The sequence below is a fragment of the Oncorhynchus kisutch genome, linkage group LG12 (genome assembly GCF_002021735.2).
Source record: "Oncorhynchus kisutch isolate 150728-3 linkage group LG12, Okis_V2, whole genome shotgun sequence".
Lineage (NCBI taxonomy): Eukaryota > Metazoa > Chordata > Actinopteri > Salmoniformes > Salmonidae > Oncorhynchus > Oncorhynchus kisutch.
The window spans coordinates 47,122,373-47,143,220 of NC_034185.2; the positions used below are offsets into that span (position 1 = coordinate 47,122,373).

The 20,848-nt window shown below is 46.6% G+C and overlaps 1 protein-coding gene across 1 annotated transcript in view; it reads right to left on the bottom strand.

The window, feature by feature from the left end:
- The window catches only part of LOC109900416 (F-box only protein 41), an 88,779-nt gene that overhangs the window by 20,407 nt on the left and 47,524 nt on the right, over window positions 1-20,848 (bottom strand). The window contains exons 4-6 of the mRNA XM_031837632.1: window positions 16,874-17,090; window positions 9,009-9,082; window positions 3,090-3,490 (exon numbers count right to left, since the gene is read on the bottom strand). Coding sequence (XP_031693492.1) covers window positions 3,090-3,490; window positions 9,009-9,082; window positions 16,874-17,090 — 692 coding nt within the window. The remainder of the gene's footprint in view (window positions 1-3,089; window positions 3,491-9,008; window positions 9,083-16,873; window positions 17,091-20,848) is intronic.

A 20,848-nucleotide genomic window follows, 5' to 3' on the forward strand; every position in this document is an offset into this window, starting at 1 on the left:
ACCAAAACCGACTCCAGCACATTTCCATTTCTCCCAGCAGGCATCAATCTATGTGATGTGTCATCGCTGTTGGCCTTCGAAAAGAAGAAGCGAAGGAGGCTTTGGAAGCGACAGGCCCTCGCGGCTAGAGGCACACCGCCTACGCTAGCTAGCAATCTACCAGTGCATGCTAGCAGTCATACCGTGGGATACGTTGATGTGTGCCATTTCAAACGCAACCCTGCCAAACGCTTTGAGAATCTTATATGGACGACAATGTCCGAGCATAAAATGTCATTTACATGACAAGTAATATTATGTAAATGTTGGTGGTGCCAATTTGAATTCTCATACCAGACATTCTGGTTGTGTAAAAAACTAATGACAGCTTTATTGCCTATTCGGGTTTACAGTAGCTCCTTTGCCAAGTAGATATGTGGCCAAAAGGACCCACAGGGAATCGGGTAGGCCTATCTTTTGCCCAAAATGTGTCCATTTAAGGCAAAATGGGCATGTTTCAATGGCCTCTGTCCTAGTTAAAACTCCATCCCAAATGGCTCCCCTATTCCCTTTATAGTGCACTGCTTTTGACCAGGGCACGCATAAGGAATAGGGTGCCATTTGGGAAGCAGCTTCACTCGTTCCTAGCATGACGCACCTGGTCTCCCTGCATCCCAAATGGCACCCTATTCCCTATTGTCCCTGGTAGAAAAGCAGTGCACCAAATAAGGAATAGGGTGCCATTTGAGACGCAAGCAAGGTGTTTAAAGAAGGTCGCCAGCCGGGAATTGTGGGATCTTGGCTGGAGAAGGCAATTAAGGGAGAGATATGCTTTCTGTGTTTGAACCAGGAGAGGTGGAGGTAAAGGTGCTTTTCTCATCAACATTGCCAGTGTCTACGTCCCAAATGGCACGCTTTCCCTATATAGTGCACAACTTTTGGAGAGAGCCCTGTGGCCCTATCAATATGAGAAAGTTTAGCCATACTGGGAAAGGTGCAGTACATAAACTCAGCAAAAAAATAAACACTTTTTTCAGGACCCTGTCTTTCGAAGATAATTCGTAAAAGTCCAAATAACTTCACAGATCTTTATTGTAAAGTGTTTTAAACACCGTTTCCCATCCTTGTTCAACGAACCATAAACAATGAATGAACATGCACCTGTGGAACGGTCGTTAAGACACTAACAGTTTACAGACAGTAGGCAACTAAGGTCACAGTTATGAAAACTTAGGACACTAAAGAGGCCTTTCTACGGACTCTGAAAAACACCAAAAGAAAGATGCCCTGTCATCTGTGTGATCGTGCCTTAGGCATGCTGCAAGGAGGCATGAGGACTGCAGATGTGGCCAGGACAATAAATTGCAATGTCCGTACTGTGAGACGTCTAAGACAGCACTACAGGGAGACAGGACAGACAGCTGATCGTCCTCGCAGTGGCAGACCACATGTAACAACACCTGCACCGGTACAACCGAACTTCACACCTGCGGGACAGGTACAGGATGGCAACAACTACCCGAGTTACACCAGGAACACACAATACCTCCATCAGTGCTCAGACTGTCTGCAATAGGCTGAGAGAGGTTGGACTGAGAGCTTGTAGGCCTGTTGTAAGGCAGGTCCTCACCAGACATCACCGGCAACAACGTCTCCTATGGGCACAAACCCACCATCGCTGGACCAGACAGGACTGTCAAAAAGTTATCTTCACTGACGAGTCGCGGTTTTGTCTCACAGGGGGTGATGGTCGGATTTGTGTTTATTGTCGAAGGAATGAGCGTTACACCGAGGCCTGTAGTCTGGAGCAGGATCGATTTGGAGCTGGAGGGTCCGTCATGGTCTGGGGCAGTGTGTCACAGAATCATCGGACTGAGCTTGTTGTCATTGCAGGCAATCTCAACGCTTTGCGTTACAGGGAAGACCTCCTCCCTCATGTGGTACCCTTCCTGCAGGCTCATCCTGACATGACCCTCCAGCATGACAATGCCACCAGCCATACTGCAGGTTCTGTGCGTGATTTCCTGCAAGACAGGAATGTCAGTGTTCTGTTATGGCCAGCGAAGAGCCCGGATCTCAATCCCATTGAGCACGTCTGGGACCTGTTGGATCGGAGGGTGAGGGCTAGGGCCATTCCCCAAAGAAATGTCTGGGAACTTACAGGTGCCTTGGTGGAAGAGTGGGGTAACATCTTACAGCAAGAACTGGCAAATCTGGTGCAGTCCACGAGGAGGAGATGCACTGCAGTACTTAATGCAGCTGGTGGCCACACCAGATACGGACTTAATTTAGATTTTGACCCTCCCCTTGTTCAGGGACACATTCAATTTCTGTTAGTCGCATGTCTGTAGAACTTGTTCAGTTTATGTCTCAGTTGTTGAATCTTGTCATGTTAAGTTTACTGAAAATAAACGCAAGTTGACAGTGAGAGAACGTTTCTTTTTTTGCTGAGTTTCTAAACACAAGCACACACACACACACACACACACACACACACACATTCCATGCCATCCCCTGGAGGTTGTTCATATGTGATCTATCTGGGTAGTGTGTGTTAGTAGATCAGTCTGGTGAAAGTCATCCCTCTATGCCCCCCCCCCCCCCCCCCTCCTGATACGGAATCAGTTTGTGGTGCGCTCTGGTCATGAGTCGTCCTTCACTGTTCTCTGGACAGCCTTACCCTGGAACACCTGGAACTAGAACAGCCATGACCCAGTTTCATACCAGCCACCGTCCTTCTGTCCTTCTCTGACAGACCTGACTACTGTTAGCCTGGGTCGCAGGACTGTGTGGGGGGGGGGGGGGGTCTGTGTGAGGGAGGAGATCCTGGCTGTGTTGGCTGCAGGTGCCATTGGCAGGCAGGCTATCAGGCTCATAAGGTTTGCCAGACATGTGAAAATGGTTCCTTTTAGAAATGACCGTCTTTCAGCAATGTACCAGCACACACCGTTTCATTACAAGTACCTGCTGAGTAACAATCAATCAATGGACAAATAAACAAATTGTAAGCGACTTTTAACCTCCTACCTGACGTAGCCCAGCATCCTACCGCACTGTACCTAAGCAAGGTAAAGATTAGCAGCTTAGCTTAGCCTCCTGTCCAGTCGCACCTGTGCCTAGGCGGTATCCAGATGGTCTCGGCGCTCCAGACTGCTGCGTCTCGGCCATGGTGGCCCTCCTCTCCTGCTGCTCCCACATCTCCGCCTCCGACTCGGTAGTCCTGGAGCCCACGTCCGACATGTCGCCCTCCTCGCCCTCCTCCGTGCTGTTCCGGTAGGGTCTCCGCTGCCAGTTCTGGATGGCCTGCTTGCGGAGCCCCCAGCTCCGGGACACCCCAGACCTCTCGTAGCACTGTCCGCCCCCTCCCTGTCCGCCCCCTTCCCCCAGCCGACACTGGACGTGGTAGTACTGGCCCTCGGGGCACTCTTCCATGGGGTGCATCTCCACGCTGTCGCCGCTGTCGTAGCCCCCGCCCGAGCCCTGGGAGAAGGACTTGACCCGGCCCGACGCTCTGGGGAGAGAGGAAGAGGGGATGAGTTATACGCAAAAGGTACCACTTAAAATAAAATAAAAAACGTTACTCAAAGCAACTAACAGACAGAACCATTGAAACGTAGACAGTATCATGTCGTTCTCTATCCAGGTTTCATCAGATAGGTCATCTGCGTTACTGTAGCCTGCTCCCAGATCTGTTCGTCAGGTCAGTGATTGGCTGAAATGAGTCGAAGAGGCAGCAGAGCCACCGCTCGTTGTCACTTCCTGATTGATACCACATGATTCTACAGCCCAACAGTGTGTTGCCATGGTTTCCACAGCTCAGTATTGACCAAGACTTAATGAGTCCTTCGTAAGATTAACAACTTCCGAAACGAAGAATATGAAACTTCTGCTAACTGCAATGAATGTTTACACATCGTTGTTTTTTTAACCTTGTAGTACCTGCACAGGTTTGGGCGTGACACTTGTCTAGGGGTGTTTTGAGGGTGTACCATAAACTACGTTCGTGGAGGGAGACATATTTGAATAGTGATGTGGTGTGTCCCTTTAAGTTAGTAGAGACATATTTGACTAATGTTTCTTCCTAGGTTTTGGCCTTTCTAGGGAGTTTTTCCTAGCCACCGTGCTTCTACACCTGCATTGCTTGCTGTTTGGGGTTTTAGGCTGGGTTTCTGTACAGCACTTTGAGATATCAGCTGATGTACGAAGGGCTATATAAATAAATTTGATTTGATTAATGTCTTGGCAGTGACTAAGATTCTGGCCACAGGTGGAAACACGGTGCCCCTCAAGGACAGGTCTTTTTTACCCAGAATGCATTTCATGAGCTTACTGCCTTCTGGCAGTCGCTACAGGTCCCAAAAATCTGAGATGCACAATGTCCTTCCCTGTAGCACTGACAATATAAAAGGTATTTTTGACACTTTCCCCACTGACTGACAACACACTCACTCCTCAACATGGTGTCAAGTACGCGATTGTCAATCTATGCACCTACAGAGCATTTTTTAAATGATATATTTGACCCAAGGTAATAAAGTTTACTGAAAGTTTAGACTACAACATACTGTAGTGCTTTAAAGTCAGCCTGAAAAACAGGAGGAATTAATTCCCTTCCCAGTAATATGAACCATGACAAAAGTAGAGGGAAAACAAATGAAACTTTTATGCTCGTGGCCATTTTCATGGATATTCATGTTTATACCCAGCTCCTGTGCTATGGATTATTTGGAGACCCCAGGCGTTTGTACAGCAGAAACCTTCAACTGTACGGAAAATAAGAACCACCAAGTTCCAAACTGCCTCTGGAAGCAACGTCAGCGCCCAAGAACTGTTCGTCGGGCGCTTTGTGTAATGGGTTTCCATGGCCGAGCAGCAGCCGCACACAAGCCTAAGATCAGCAATGCCAAGCGTCGGCTGGAGTGGTGTAAAGCTCGCCACCATTGGACTCTTGAGAAGTGGAAACGTGTTTTCTGGAGTGATGAATCACACTTCACTATCTGGCAGTCCAATGGACAAATCTAAGCTTGGCGGATGCCAAGAGAAAGCTACCTGCCCCAATAATTCTGTGGCAACAGCTTGGGCAAGGCTCTTTCCTGTTTCATCATGACAATGCCCCCGTGCACAAACCGAGGTTCATACAGAAATGGTATGTCGAAGTTGGTGTGGAAGAACTTAACTGGCCTGCACAGAGACCTGACCTCAACCCCCTTTGGGATGAATTGGAACGCTGACTGCCAGCCAGGCCTTTATCGCCCAACATCAGTGCTCGACCTCTAATGCTTTTGTGGCTGAATGGAAGCAACTCCCCGCAGCAACGTTCCAACATCTAGCGGGAAAGCCTTCCCAGAAAAGTGGAGGCTGTTGTAGCAGCAAAGGGGGGACCAACTCCATATTTAAGGCTCAAGATTCATGAATGAGATGTTCGACAAGCATGTGTCCACATACTTTTGGCCATGTGGTGCATGTATGGGAAGTGGACTTTTTATCAGGTTGGTATATCATTACATATTCATTGAGGTGCTAGACACTGTAGCTAGATACTGTAGCTGTGTGTGTTACATTCCCTTCCCTCAGCACAATATAACCCATTGCTTTAATACTGGTGTGCCTACGTGTAAAGCACCTTTTTTTTTTTGTTGCTTTTGAGTTAAATAAAAATCACATTATTAGCATTGTCTACTACTATCCCTTTTTCAGAAATCATTTCTGATCGTTTTTAGTCAACTGAGAGACATTTTGAGTTCATAAGCCAGCATATCAAACCAAGCTGTTAACACATTCCCTCTTCATCATGCACGGACAAAGACCAACTTCCTGGTGCCGACAAGGCGCTTTAAAACTACGCAACAAACAAACTAAATGTAGAATAACATCAGTGGAGAGTGAAGATACGACCTTAGCATAAAAGTGTTTTGAAGCTCTGATGAAATACAAAGTCGACCAATTTAGATCATGAGGAGTGAGGGAAGGGATTTTTTTGGGGGGGGGGGGGGGGGTGAAAATTGACGACAGTGACTGCTTCTGGAAACAGCAGTTTTTCCCCTGAGGCAGCCATTGCGCACACACACACACACACAGAGAGAACAAAGACCCTGTTAAATTACTATACCGATAACTTCCCTCCACATAATAAGCAAATAACGAGGAATTTTAAAACCTAGCCTCGCAGAAAAGCACCACAAACAAAACAAAAACAGACTAGAACAGATCATCTGGCATAGCCAGTGGATGAACTGCACACCAAGGGGCAGACTTCCATTCAGTCCTTCCAACACCTAATCGAGATTCACTTTGTGTGATATTAGTGCGTACCTCTATTCTTCTTTTAAGGCTTTTCACCTTTCCGTTCTTACTTTTGTCCCAAATGTCCGCATTAAAACTCCACAAAACAATCAGTGAACCTTCCTCCACCTCTCAGCACGGACATGCACACGCGTTAGATGAGTGACATCAAACACAACCGCCCTGCGGTTCAGCGGGCTAATTAGCGAGCGTAGCTAACGCATCCTGAATTCAGAGAGAATGGAAAACAGTCTAGGCGCTTATATCAAGCTGCTACACGACTCCTGCAGCGTAATAATTAGAAGTTGGCGTGAAGAGATTTGATGGGGAACCTGGTAAATCCGAACCAGACCTGGAATGAAATAGAACTTTTTTTATTTGAAATACATTATCTGCGCTCGATTGATTGCACGTGTTCACCTCGTCCACGCATACATAGAACCTAATGACGCCGCCAAAGAAGCAGAGGAGAGGCCACCTGGCAGTGTGGCTTTGGGATGCATCCCAAATGGCACCCTATTCCCTATATATAGTGCCCTACTTTTGACCAGGGCAGATAGGGCTCTAGTCAAAAGTAGCACACTGTATAGGGAATAGGGTGGTACACAACCCATATTGGAGTGGTGGCTTCAGCAATAAAAGCCACAGGTTGGATCAATACTGTGGAATCAAATCAGCAGAGCTGGCTCACTGGGTACAGATCATTATTCAAGTGTATAACAGGGAAGTACAGTTTCCTGCCCAGTAATGCACAGTGGGGCTCAGGATGGATGACAGAGCAGCCATTTCGGTACAAAATGGTGTCGAGGATTTCAGTGCGAATGATCCAGCCCACGTCAATAAAGCAACAGAATAAGATATTTTTAAACCCAAATATGCAAATATCTATTTCTCATCAAACAAGCACCTAAATAGAATCTTCCGTCACTGTATTTGGAACAAATAAATTCACATTCATCTACGGGAGGCAGAGGGCATTTATGGAACGTTCTAATCTAGGAAGTGAAAGGATCACTTGGTGACCAACGATTGGCTCGCCAAAAACGAACGCCGAAGAGAGATGTCATCGCGTGACAGAAGGACGGTAAATCAAGATCATGTGTAACGCACTCACAGAAACGCGCACGGGCACTCACAGAAACACACACGGGCACTCACAGAAACACACACGGGCACTCACAGAAACACACACGGGCACTCACAGAAACACACACGGGCACTCACAGAAACACACTCGGGCACTCACAGAAACACACTCGGGCACTCACAGAAACACACACGAGCACTCACAAACACAAAGAGTTGCATAACGATGCAAAAAAAGGACTACATTTTAGTCTGAACAACAACAACAAAAGACCAGGTTCTGCGTGGATGTGATACCATGGTGATACGGAGCTTGATCATCATACTGGAGCGCCAGGGCTGCATACCAAACAGGCACCCTATTCCCTTTATTTAGTTGAAGGAGTGCGCTAAATAGGGAATAGGATGCCATCTGGGACGCATCCCCAGTGTGGGTGGGTTTGGATCAGCAGTGAAGGAAAGAGCACGAGATGGGCCTCTCGAAATGCATGAGATTAGGGGTCGGATTTTTGGACCTTTCAGCGAGCCACTCTGAAAGCCACATGGGATGAATCATATCCTTGGTTAGGGTGACTTTCGTTTGTGAAGAATTAATTAATTAATTGAAGAATGAAATAAAGCCAAAACCACCTCAAACTTACCATTTCCTTCCAATCTAAATGTTTGCTTGTTTATTTACAACATAATCACATCGTTCTCTAATCTGAGTAGGGGGAGGGGGAGGGGGGGGGGTAAACCAAATATGACAAAGTTGTCCATGAACACACCGAAACAAAAAAGTGCACATCAACAGAGAGCTTTTTACAAATTCATGGGTTCTCCCTCTTTTTTTCACTCTTTCTGTACCACTCTCTCTGCCCTGTGCCCACAGAGGCAGCCAGGCCTGAGGAAGCAGGACTGACACTTTAAGTCCTTACCGTCTGACTGCCGTTGTTTACAAGCATGTGTCAAAGAGCAGTGGCGATGCCCATCGGCTGGTTTTGTGTGTGTGTGTGTGTGTGTGTGCCATGTTCGCTTGCGTGCGTTTGGTGCGGGTGGGAACGCATAGCGGCGGAAGTGAGAGCTGGGACAGAACATCCCCCTACCGTTTATGCATGGCTGACAGACTCGGCCTCACTTCTGCGCCTGGCAGGAAAACGGGAAGTTGTGTTGTGTTTTGTGAGGCTGCCGGGGTCCAGGGCACAGTACTGGACAAATACGACCTGGCTGGTGCCCTCTGATACCTTCCATGCTGGGGGGAGGGGGGGGGGTCCAGTTCGGTCCGAGTCAGTGTTGCCACAGTCTGATGCGTACTGGCTCAGGCCATGGTCTGGTGCTCAGAATCCATCTGCTGGACCACTGGCCCCCAAGCATAGGGCCCCACATCAAGTCACTGTACCTAAGTGCACCAGGGGGTTGCATTGCATTGCATCTTACCTTTAACAGATGCTCTTATCCAAAGCCACTAACAGTGCAGAGAGTGAAGATGGGATATAGACGTCACCCATAGGCACAGACCTAGAATCAGCTCATCTCCCTCTATTCCAACCTCAAACATGGGGAGAGGACACGACTCTGGGCTCCCGAGTGGCGCAGCGGTCTAAGGCACTGCATCTCAGTGCTAGAGGCATCACTACGGGAGGGCAGTGCAGTGTGGGATAGCGTGTGGAGGACTGGCTTACCCGGTGCTGGGAGAGGATCGTCGGTCAGAGACCTGGTACATGCCCCTGGACGTCCCCGAGACACTGGAGTTCCTCTGAGAAATGGGGAGAGAGAGTGACAGGTGTGTCAACACATTAAACTGTTTCCTTGAATTCTGATACTTCTGGGGCGAAAAAAGGACTTTACACATTGTAGTGAAAAATACTCCTCTGTTCGTGTTCTGACTAACACAGGAGGCTGCTGCGTGGAGAACGGCTCATAATAATGTCCGGATCAGCGCAAATGGAACGGCATCAAACATCTGGAAACCATGAGTTTGAGGTTTAATCCCATTCCACGAATTCCGCTCCAGTCTTTCAGCACGAGCCAGTCCTCCCCTATTAAGGTGCCACCAACCTCGTGTGTTCTGGAACTCACAGTGAATGTTGAATAGACTTCAATATTCTGTTGTTGTGCCCTGCAACTATTTACTGCTGTGCGATGTTCAGAGGATAGTTTGTCAAGGGTCAACAACACCTCCCACTGTTAGTGTTTCTCTTCAATCTACTCTACATTTTAAATAAATACATATTTACACACACACTAAAAGAGCCACTATAAAACTGAAGCACATACAAATGCTGGTGTATAGGTGTGATACCTTCTTAAATGACCCATAATAACTAGGACAACTACTCTCATTCAAAGCCCAAGAGGTGATCGGTTTAAAAACAGCTTCACATTCAACGGGAGGCAGCGATTGGCTAAAACACTCACATTTCACAAATGAAAAAAATAACAGACTGTGGTGTAGTTAATCAAAGAATAAGTATGAACGTCTCCTCTTCAGATATAAGTACATCTGCCAATATTTATATACACTGCTCAAAAAAATAAAGGGAACACTTAAACACAATATAACTCCAAGTCAATCACACTTCTGTGAAATCAAACTGTCCACTTAGGAAGCAACACTGATTGACAATACATTTCACATGCTGTTGTGCAAATGGAATAGACAACAGCTGGAAATTATAGGCAATTAGCAAGAAACCCCCAATAAAGGCGTGGTTCTACAGGTGGGGACCACAGACCACTTCTCAGTTCCTATGCTTCCTGGCTGATGTTTTGGTCACTTTTGAATGCTGGCGGTGCTTTCACTCTAGTGGTAGCATGAGACAGAGTCTACAACCCACACAAGTGGCTCAGGTAGTGCTGCTCATCCAGGATGGCACATCAATATGAGCTGTGGCAAGAAGGTTTGCTGTGTCTGTCAGCGTAGTGTTCAGAGCATGGAGGCACTACTAGGAGACAGGCCAGTACATCAGGAGACGTGGAGGAGGCCGTAGGACCGCTACCTCCGCCTTTGTGCAAGGAGGAGCAAGAGGAGCACTGCAGAGCCCTGCAAAATGACCTCCAGCAGGCCACAAATGTGCATGTGTCTGCTCACTCCATGAGGGTGGTATGAGGGCCCGACGTCCACAGGTGGGGGTTGTGCTTACAGCCCAACACCGTTCAGGATGTTTTTCATTTGCCAGAGAACACCAAGATTGGCAAATTCGCCACTGGCGCCCTGTGCACATGTGACAGTCTGGAGACACCGTGGAGAACATTCTGCTGCCTGCAACATCCTCCAGCATGACCGGTTTGGCGGTGGGTCAGTCATGGTGTGGGGTGGCATTTCTTTGGGGGGGCCGCACAGCCCTCCATGTGCTCGCCAGAGGTAGCCTGACTGCCATTAGGTACCGAGATGAGATCCTCAGGCCCCTTGTGAGACCATATGCTGGTGCGGTTGGCCCTGGGTTCCTCCTAATGCAAGACAATGCTAGACCTCATGTGGTTGGAGTGTGTCAGCAGTTCCTGCAAGAGGAAGGCATTGATACTATGGACTGGCCCGCCCGTTCCCCAGACCTGAACGGGACATCATCTCTCGCTCCATACACCACGTTGCACCACAGACTGTCCACCACGTTGCACCACAGACTGTCCAGGAGTTGGGGGATGCTTTAGTCCAGGTCTGGGAGGAGATCCCTCAGGAGACCATCTGCCACCTCATCAGAAGCATGTCCAGGCGTTGTAGGGAGGTCATACAGGCACGTGGAGGCCACACACACACTACTGAGCCTCATTTTGACTTGTTTTAAGGACATTACATCAAAGTTGGATCAGCCTGTAGTGTGGTTTTCCACTTTAATTTTGAGTGACTCCAAATCCAGACCTCCATGGGTTGATAAATTTGATTTCCATTTATCATTTTTGTGTGTTTTTGTTGTCAGCACATTCAACTATGTAAAGAAAAAAGTATTTAATAAGAATATTTCATTCATTCAGATCTAGGATATGTTATTTTAGTGTTCCCTTAATCTTTTTGAGCAGTATATATATATATATATATACACACACACACACATTCTCGGGCCGACTCTTTTCTCTGTATATATCAATGATGTTGCTCTTGCTGCGGGCGATTCCCTGATCCACCTCTACGCAGACGACACCATTCTGTATACTTCCGGCCCTTCCTTGGACACTGTGCTATCTAACCTCCAAACGAGCTTCAACGCCATACAAAACTCCGTCCGTGGCCTCCAACTGCTCTTAAACGCTAGTAAAACCAAATGCATGCTTTTCAACCGTTCGCTGCCTGCACCCGCACGCCCGACTAGCATCACCACCCCGGCCCTCGCTACATATTAGTCGCCAGACCCACTGGCTCCAGGTCATCTACAAGTCCATGCTAGGTAAAGCTCTGCCTTATCTCAGTTCACTGGTCACGATGGCAACACCCACCCGTAGCACGCGCTCCAGCAGGTGTATCTCACTGATCATCCCTAAAGCCAACACCTCATTTGGCCGCCTTTCGTTCCAGTTCTCTGCTGCCTGTGACTGGAACGAATTGCAAAAATCGCTGAAGTTGGAGACTTTTATCTCCCTCACCAACTTCAAACATCTGCTATCTGAGCAGCTAACCGATCGCTGCAGCTGTACATAGTCTATCGGTAAATAGCCCACCCAATTTACCTACCTCATCCCCATACTGTTTATATTTATTTACTTTTCTGCTCTTTTGCACACCACTATCTCTACCTGTACATGACCATCTGATCATTTATCACTCCAGTGTTAATCTGCTAAATTGTTATCATTCGCCTACCTCCTCATGCCTTTTGCACACAATGTATATAGACTCTTTTTTCTTTTACCTTGTTATTGACTTGTTAATTGTTTACTCCATGTGTAACTCTGTGTTGTCTGTTCACACTGCTATGCTTTATCTTGGCCAGGTCGCAGTTGTAAATGAGAACTTGCTCTCAACTAGTCTACCTGGTTAAATAAAAGGTGAAAAAAGTACAATAATAATAATATATATATCTATATATGTCAATTTAACTATACATTCATGTACATACTACCTCAATTGGGCCGACCAACCAGTGCTCCCGCACATTGGCTAACCGGGCTATCTGCATTGTGTCACATGTACATACAACCTCAATCAGCCTGACTAACCGATGTCTGTATGTAGCCTCACTACTTTTATTGTTCACCTAATACCTTTTTTGCACTATTGGTTAGAGCCTGTAAGTAAGCATTTCACTAAGGTCTACACCTGTTGCATTCTGCGCATGTGACAAATAAACTTTGATTTGAGAGATGGACAGATGATAGATGGACGGACGATGGCCAGATGAATACACACACACACTACTTTTTATACAGCAATCACATAACAATAACACATTACCAAACATAAACTCTTTAATCCCAACCCCCCCCCTTAGACCACACAGGTTTGGTTTCCATGATCAAATGGGAGCAGATTTCCCCCCTTGTTCATCCTCTCTATCAACATTGGCTGTCCACCATTTTGAAATGACAATATGTACAGTATGTCAACTTCACACAACGCTACAATACCAGGAGAGACCAATTAGTTAGCCAAACAAAAGGCTAAAATTAGTGGGAGTGGATGAGTGACTTTTAAAAAGGCTTCACTTGATTATTTTAGAATTCCACATTTAAATAACAAAAAGGAGGGAAAAGAACAGTCATTCTGCCATCATGAACACTACTGGCGAACGAAGACAAAAAATGGAAAATAACTTGAAAACGTGGGAGTCCAGTCTATAGCTTCAACGCACATACTCAATTCTCATGCAACCAGGCGCGCACACAATCTTGAGGGAACTGCAAAGCTCCTGTATGTGAGTGCTGTCTGAGGTTTAGGGATAATTAACTGCGATTGGACGAGGCTCTGAAAACATGACAGCTAATTGGCTGACATTAAGGAAGTGTAATCGGAGCTATCTGAAAAGAATGTCTGCGTCCCAAAGGGCACCCTATTCTCTATATATTGCACTACTTTTGACCACCCTGGTCAGATCGTGTGAAAAGGGAGGGAGAGTTGGTAATCCCCCTCTTTTACACCAGGAGCCGAAGATATTCAGGAGGCTTTGGGCGTGGGCCTGCCACATTTCCCTTCATCTTCCTTCCCTATTCCCCTCACTTTATCTACCGTATAGGAACTCGCGCTGTCTCCCATCCCTCTACTGAACTAAACCTCTATCCCGCTCTCCTCCTCCCGCCCAATCCCTTCATCTACAGTACCATTGCCTTTTTTCTCACTACCCTCTGTAGATTCCTCCCCAACTCTCCCGCTCTTCTCCTCCCTTCAAGCAAATTCCCTACAGGGGCTTCCCAAATATCTCAGATGTACTGAGGTGTGTGTGTGACACACACACACGCACAAAACCCTGTCTGGGCCCAGCGCCAGTGGAAACAGACCAGGGAGGAAGCAGGCAAACACCCATCCATCTCAGAGAGAGCGAGAGAGAGAGAGAGACAGAGACACAGAGAGAGACAGAGAGAGAGAGAGACACAGAGACACAGAGAGAGAGAGAGAGAGACAGAGAGAGAGAGAGAGAGAGAGACACAGAGAGAGAGAGAGACACAGAGAGAGAGAGAGACACAGAGAGAGAGAGAGACAGAGAGAGAGAGAGAGAGAGAGAGACAGAGAGAGAGAGAGAGAGAGAGACAGAGAGAGAGAGAGAGAGACAGAGAGAGAGAGAGAGAGACAGAGAGAGAGACAGAGAGAGAGAGAGAGAGAGACAGAGAGAGAGAGAGAGAGACAGAGAGAGAGAGAGACAGAGAGAGACAGAGAGAGACAGAGAGAGAGACAGAGACAGAGACAGAGAGAGAGAGAGAGAGAGAGAGAGAGAGAGAGAGAGAGAGACACAGAGAGAGACACAGAGAGAGACACAGAGACAGAGACAGAGAGAGAGAGAGAGAGAGAGAGGAGGGGAAAGTGAGCAATGGCAGAGAGGATGGCCAATGTGCAGTACCTTTCTGGTGTCCGTAGCATGCCAAATGTCCTATAATATAATAATATCCTAGCCATGGACACAGAATGCTGAACACAACGACTCATAAGCACAAGAAGACAAACAAGATGACTACTGTGGATACAAATCAAGCCTCAAAAGCATCATAACACTGCTGCACATCGCTGTCTAACAGCCTCTTAACACAAATTAAGTGCAAGCCGTGTAAAATGTTGACAATTTAGCCACTCAATTGAGCACTAATGGAGACTGGGGGCACAAAATGGAGCCCTATTCCCTATATAGTGCACTCATTTTGACCAGGTCCACATGGCTCTGATCAAAAGTAGGGCACTATGTAGGGAATAGGGTGGGCTACATCAGGATGGGTAATGAATGAGCTTGATGGGATGCAGGTTGTGCATGGTAAATGGTAAATGGTGGGGAATTTGGCCGGCGTGGGAAACACATTCACTTAACTCCGTCAACTGTGGGAGAGGTCAGAGATGGGAGCGATACGGGGGGAGAGTAGAACGTGGTATCTAAGATGAATCAGAGACGAACTACTGCGCTATCACCTGACCTGGACAACTTGAGCAAGTAGAGCCACTGGTGTGTCTCCATGGAAACGATAGATGGAAGGAAAATGGATAGAAACTGGCCATCTATTTCTCGCTAACAACACTTGGATAAAAAAATTAAAAACACTTTAGTTTTTGCGAATTGGAAATGGCAGGGGAGAGTTTAGTCAAATGTATCACGATGTTTACTTTGTTTCGGTCTATAATATGGCGGCATATGGAACCTGCTGGAATGTCACCATTGCCTCCTCTGTATGGATGTTTTCTGCATGTAACCAATAACAACGCAATATTTTAGATTTCAGATCCTATCTAAGGGTATGAGGAAATTCTGATACCCAGATACCAAGTGAGTCAGACACCACTGATTCCTGGAATCAAAATACTTGATCATCAATTAAATTTCAATTAAAGCCGGGTGCATCTATGCCAACAACATGGACAACCACTTATACCTCCGAGGTAAATGAAGATAGAGAGGTGACATGACCAGCGGCCACACACAAACACACACAGCACGCAAACACACACCTCCTCCTTCGCTGTCCAATTCCGCTATTCACAGTCCAGCGCTCTCCATTCTGTTTAATAAATATTTCACACATTCCCTAAATCGGCCCAGATCAAATTCAAATGCAGAATTGTGATGAGTCGACACGTATCAACACGCCCACCTTGCCTGTTTCTAATCGCCCAAGTGATAAGATGCATCCCGTTCATCTACACAGTGCACTGCTTTTGACTGGGGCCCATAGAGCTCAGGTCAAAAGTAGTGCACTACGTAGGGAATAAGTTGCCATTTGGATCTCAGACATAGTGGAGCTGGACCATCCACGTGCTAGGTTAGATTGTCCGACTGTCTTCATGTCACTCCAAAATCATTTTTCTTTTCGTCACTAATCATTTAAATTGTACCAATATCACCCACCCCCCCAAAAAAAGACCCCATTCATTTGGACTGGAACTAAACATACCCCGTTGTAGAACCGATTATGTAAGTGACTTACGTCATGTCGACTAACGACGCAGGGACTATATTAAGGAATGCACAACACGGGAGGGTGGTGGACGCTACATTGGGGAGGACGGGCGCGTGGTAATGGCTGCAGTGGAAAGGTGTCAAATACATCAAACATGGTTTCAATGTGTTTGATGCCAGTCCATTCGCTCCGTTCCAGCCATTGTTACGCGCCGTCCTCCCCTCCGCAGCCTCCTGTGATGTACAACTGTTCAAAGTAAAACACACACACGCAGTACATGCACACCGTCGATGAATCAGATACCCAGTTTAGTTGACCAAGCGTTCTCTCTCTGGCTTATGAGAGTCCATCCTGGTTTTGTCCTATGAGTCGACAGTCAATAGACCCGATGCCTATTCATTATTCAAGTGGAAAAAGCTACTTTGACGAGTTGTCACTGACATCTGTTCCCCCAGACAGCGACGGATTTGCCTTCCCCTATTGGCTGTCCTGTCAATGTAGCAACAGGAAGTGTCTAATTTGTGGCGATGCCATTGGCCCTGGTCTAATTCCATGAAGATGCATCCTTCCTTTGTTGCTTTGGAGTTATGAGAGTTAACAGATGCTTCGACCACATTAGACTCGCCTAGATTATTTCACATCAAGGAAGGGGAGTTTTTAAACAGGGACATTATCTGAGCCCCTATCTGGCACAGATCTAGAGTCAGCTTACCTTTCCAACATTAACCATTAGGTATACACATACAAATCTGCCCTCAGATCAGTATCTAGGTCAACTTCTCCTCCACTCCAGATCACCAGAAACAATCTAGGATCAGTTTACCTTTCTCAACTCTTAACCATTAGGCTCCCCTTGCACACATCTGACTTTGTTTGTCTACTACACGGCCAACTTCCTCTCTCCACTCCAGATCACCTGGCATTTGTTGCCCTTTTGGAGCCTGGCAGGCTACGGATCTAGAGAAATCAGCTTACCGTAACCGTTTGTGTAATCAAAAGCAAAACTGGTCTTGGATCAGCTCACCTGGCGTCCATTGTTGGAGCCTTTGTTGGAGCCGGGCAGGCTGCAGCGTCCCATGCTGCCGTTGGGCGTGGTCCCGCAGCTGCTGATGATCTGCAGCTGTTTCTCGGCGCGGTCGGCACGGTCCAGGAGCTCCTCGATGAACTGCTGCAGGCGCACCTTGGCGTTGGCCTCGCGCGCCGCCGTCTCCTGGAGGAACTGGTCTATCTGGGTTACCTCCCTGGTGAATCGGGAGGAGAGGAGACCGATGGTTACTGGCGTGCATAAACACACATAGGTTACGTCTCAAAACGCACCACATTTCCTTCACACACAACAAAATTGTAAAGTGTTGGTCCCATATTGTAAAGTGTAGATCCCAGAAATGTTCCAATACGCACAAAAAAATATATTTCTCTCATGTTTTGAGCACAAATTTGTTTATATCCCTGTTAGTGAGCATTTCTCCTTTGCCAAGATAATCCATCCACCTGACAGGTGTGGCATCAAGAAGCTGATTAAACAGCACGATCATTACAAAGGTGCACCTTGTGCTAGGGACAATATAATGACACTGTAAAATGTGCCGATTCATGTCTTTTGTCACAACACAATGCCAAGTTGAGGGAGCATGCAATTGGCATGCTGACTGCAGGAATGTCCACTAGAGTGGTTTCCAGAGAATTGAACGGCCGTTTCTCTACCGTTGTTTTAGAGAAGTTGTTTTAGAGAACAACGCCAGCCCAGGACCTCCACATCCAGCTTCTTCACCTTCGGGATCATCTAAGACCAGCCACCCAGACAGCTGACAGCTGATGTCTGTAATAAAGCTCTTTTGTGGGGAAAAACGTATTCTGATTGGCTGGGCCTGGCTCCCCAGTGGGTGCACTCCTGCCCAGTCATGTGAAATCCATAGATTAGGGCCTAATGACTTTATTTAAAAATCTACTGATTTCCTTATATGAACTGTAACGCAGTAAAATCGTTGAAATTGTGACATGCTGCATTTATATCTTTGTTCAGTATAGTTGCACTAAATTTGACCAGAGCCATATAGGCTCAGCAGTCATGGACTGGTCTATCTGAGCCACCTCCCTGGTGGAGAGGCGAGAAGAGACACAGAATGGTCTCCAACTCCCCTGTGTGTGTGTAACAGTGCAACCTCATGAAAGTTAGATAGATATCTGCACACTGATAAATGGTCCTGCAGTTTACTGGGCAACAATAAGCTATATTAACAGCAATATTAACTGTTGCAGTTGCATTTAAGTAATAAACGCCAGAGAAGTCGGTATTTGGAGGATATTGGTACGAAGTCGAGGGCCGCCAAACCATGCCAATATATCCTCCAACCACCGGCTTTCGAGGGTGTTATCACATTTATACAACTGGTTTACCAACAGATTTAAATAACGAGTCATTCGTTCTAATGTTCCGTTGCCATTCTGCCTGGCAACGTTCTTATCCCTTGGTTCGTAGCTAGCCAACTATGGCTAACACAGTCACGTCAAACAGGTCGGACGGAACAACAGCATTTGCGTTTGATTAAAGCGGTTTTCTAGTGACGTTTATTTGTCCTGACGTTCACAATGAGCTACTGATGAGCGATTTCATATGGAATAGAAAATGTGCTCTCTCGTCAGGACAATGTTCAGAGGAGCTAGCCAACTACACAGCTAACACAATCACTTCAAACTGAATTTGGAAATAGAGCAAACTACAGTAGCTCTATTGATATTTCTTTGCATATATCCATAAATATAATGCTGATTCATGACTTTCGACTGGCTGAGATAAGATGTCTCGTCCTGACACGGTAATCCTGAAATGGGACAGCGGAGATCAAATTTCAATATTGAAAAAGGTTGGAGAGACAGACAGCAAGGTTTATACAAATCTCTGCTGTTGCAAACTAAATGCTAGTCTAAAAGAAAGGGGACATGTCTAGATGATTTCTTACAGTGGAGATCAAGTTTATAAATTGGCTGGTTGGGCTGATGAGTGGATTACGTCATAGCCTTAGCCGGTGGTAACTTGTGGAATAGACCAATTAGCAACCAGGATTAGACCCACCCGTTGCATAATTCATGAATTTATAAACTGCAGGTTATTAGATGTGAGTACACTACATTTGCAACTCCCTGGGAACATATGGGAAGAATGGGTGGTTTGGGGAATACAACAAAACAAACACACCCCACTTCTAATGGGAGGACAGAAACCAGATGGATAGGTGCACACATACCAGACCTGGGTCAAATACATCATGTAAAATACTGCACTTGACTTGGACCCAATAGAACAAACAGTACAGTGGAGCTGGACATGAAGATTTGTGCCATCTTTAACACAGTCACAAAGAGATACAAGACAGTTGAATGTCACAGAATCTCCTGCTGAGGTGCCACAGACATGTCTGGACTGTTAAATGCCATCGATATCACCCCCCTACACACCCCCCCTCGATATCACCCCCCCCCACCCCCGAACCATTCAACAAGGTCACCCATGGGTAGAATCATTTACTCCCACAATAGCGTTATATGGACACTGATGAATCTAATTATAGGATCATATTAAGTACCGTAAGTGAGACCTTCTGGAAGCACACACATACCAGGGGGTAATGTTGACCTTAAGGTACGGTCTCTCCAAAACACATACACACTCCAACACAAACACACAGGAGCCCACTGATTAATGCTATCGCACTCGCTGTCCCAGTTTTATACATACATTAAGTTTTATTTCCACACAGATACTGTATCACAGCTGAATCTTTTTTATATTTTGCTTCTCCTCTCTCACGCAGTCTTTTTTTTCTCTCCCCTCACTTCTCACTCCCACTTCGGGGAGTGAAACAAGCCGTATTCCCTTCCCTCATCTCGGTGGTGTGTGTGTGTGTGTGTGCGCGTCTGCATATACCACATCTTTGTCCTTTCCAACACCTGCAGTCGCTCCTGTCCAAACAATCTCCTCAGAAAATCCAAACAAGACGCACACAAAAAAAGGTCCCACTTACCGCTGGGCTTTGTCGTTGGTTTTTACGGGAGCAAAAGTGACTACTGTCTGAAGGTTAAAGTTGCACGCTCCAGTTATGAATGCATCCCAAATGGTACTCTATTCCCATAATAGCGCACTACATTTGACCAGGGCCCACCAAGCTGAATAGGGTGCCATTTGTGATGCAGATTTGCCTGCATTTCCACCTCTATTGACAGTGTTCCGTGAAACCGGCACATGGACAATAGCGGTCATGTAAAACGTTCTATAAAAAAAAAAAGTGTGACCAACCCTCCCACTCTGTCTGCCGAATTCTCTCTTTGCTCCCGTTTTCCTTATTAGGATGTCGGTGGGAGGAGCCGGGAGGGTCAGCGAAATGGGACACACCTGGGCTCGGGTGTGTCCCAGGGATAAATACACCTTTCCCCCCCCATACACCGAGGAGACTCTCCACGCAGACACACCATCTTCTGGTTGTGGTAATTTGCTGAGCAGGATAGAAAAGCTCATGAGTGACTCTTCAACTAGCCCAGAGAGGATGAACATTTTCCCTGTTGCTAAAATGGCTCCAGTCACAATATGAGCTTCTCTCTCCCCCTCTTCATTTCTCTCTCTCGCTCTCTCTCCCTCCCTCCCTCCCTCCCTTTCACTCTCCCTCTCACTATCCCTCTGAATCGACAGGCACGAATACAATCTCACACCTGCCATTTTGTATACCTATGGTTCGTGTAGGAGTGCATTTCCAACAGCTTTCTGATGATTCATCTTCGCTCCCCGTGTATGTGTATGTATATATATATATGTATATATATATATATATATATATATATATATATTCACACTGTCTGCTTCTGTTTTCAGTGTCACAGCTAAAGCGATCAGGAGTCAGGCCTGCCATCACAGTCACCGCCATTCTCCCTTACCTCCAGGCAGTGGGAGGACGTGTCAATAAGGGCACACACACACGCACGCACGCACGCACACACACGCACACAC